The sequence below is a fragment of the Aplysia californica genome, unplaced genomic scaffold (assembly GCF_000002075.1).
Source record: "Aplysia californica isolate F4 #8 unplaced genomic scaffold, AplCal3.0 scaffold00768, whole genome shotgun sequence".
Taxonomy (NCBI): Eukaryota; Metazoa; Mollusca; class Gastropoda; order Aplysiida; family Aplysiidae; genus Aplysia; species Aplysia californica.
In genome coordinates, this window is record NW_004798038.1 from 105,038 (window position 1) to 106,404 (window position 1,367).

The 1,367-nt window shown below is 41.0% G+C and overlaps 1 protein-coding gene across 1 annotated transcript in view; it reads right to left on the reverse strand.

Annotated features, from left to right (window-relative positions):
• Positions 1–1,367, reverse strand: part of LOC101849007 (solute carrier family 22 member 16-like) — a 34,583-nt gene that overhangs the window by 27,849 nt on the left and 5,367 nt on the right. The window contains exon 4 of the mRNA XM_005109339.1: positions 502–618. Coding sequence (XP_005109396.1) covers positions 502–618 — 117 coding nt within the window. The remainder of the gene's footprint in view (positions 1–501; positions 619–1,367) is intronic.

Below are 1,367 nucleotides of genomic sequence, written 5' to 3' on the forward strand. Positions count from 1 at the left end.
ACAACAAGAATTCACGGTTAATTCAAACCAAGCAAGTAAAGGCAGTATAACGTTGTTATAGAAAAACAGTCAGTTTATTATCATTTATAAGAAAACGACACCGTATACTTTGGTGGCGTGGGTGGCCTAGTGGTCAGGCTCTCGGACCCGCAACCGTACGGTCGTAGGTTCGAATCCCGTCAGGGGCTCGACGTTGTGTCCTTGGGAAAGGCACTTTGCACACATTTTCCTCACTTCATCTTGCTGGAAATCGGTACCCAGCTATAGATAGTGAAATATCTGGTGTTTGAGCGCGTGAAATCCGCAGCTTGCATTGTATGCTTCCGCGGAAGCTGAGAATGTTTCTGAGTGTTCTCAGAGGGTCTGCTTGGGTAATAATAGTTGTAAAGCGCATAGAGCAAGCTCTTCAGCATGGATACGCGCTATATAAATGCAATTGTTATTATTATATTTTAACCTTATTTTTGTGAGAAAGTGATGGGGTCGGACAAAGTCACTCACCTTCCTTCCCAGACGGTCACTCGCTATGGTGGTCAGCACAGCCCCGATTCCTTGGCCACAGATGACCAGAGTCTGACTCAGTTTGGCCAGAGAGGCGCGATCACAGACCAGGTCAAACTGCGAAGTGGACATTCACAGTCATGTTCTGTTCTCTTTTTGAATTGCTGTTGTTGCTGTTATTGTTTTTGTTGTTTTTGTTGTTATTGTTGCTGATTTTTTTCGGCATGCAATACAAAATGAAGTCTGATCTCAGTGTATGTTTACATAGCTAGGGTGTTACACTGTCCCTGCGGTTTTATGAGAAAAAAAAATGAAATTATGCAAACTGAGCCCATATAAGTTAAGTTATGCGATTCAGTTAATTTTAACAAAAAAATGATAATGGAAAATAATCAGAAATTATACCATAAAAATCATCAAATTTTGCTAAATTATGCAGGGTGCATAAAACCACGGGGACATGTTACATCTGTCGCAATATTTGTATCCAGAACAACAGATTCTACATATTGCACTGTTAGTCCTGACACATTTATGAGTGATGCAACATAATGTAGGCCAACTAATTCATGTGTACTAAATACGTGATTATAAGAAAAATCAGGACCAAAATCTAGGCATTACAATATAGGTGTAAGGGAAGCAGAGAGAGAAAGAGAGACAGAGGGAGAGAGAGAGAGAGAGAGAGAGAGAGAGAGAAAGAGAGAGAAATAAAGAGAGAGAGAGAGAGAGAGAGAGAAAGAGAGAGAAAGAAAGAGAGAGAGAGAGAGAGAGAGAGAAAGAGAGAGAAAGAAAGAGAGAGAGAGTGAGAGAGAGAGAGAGATAGAGAGAGAAACAGAGACAGAGACACAGACAGACAGAGAGCA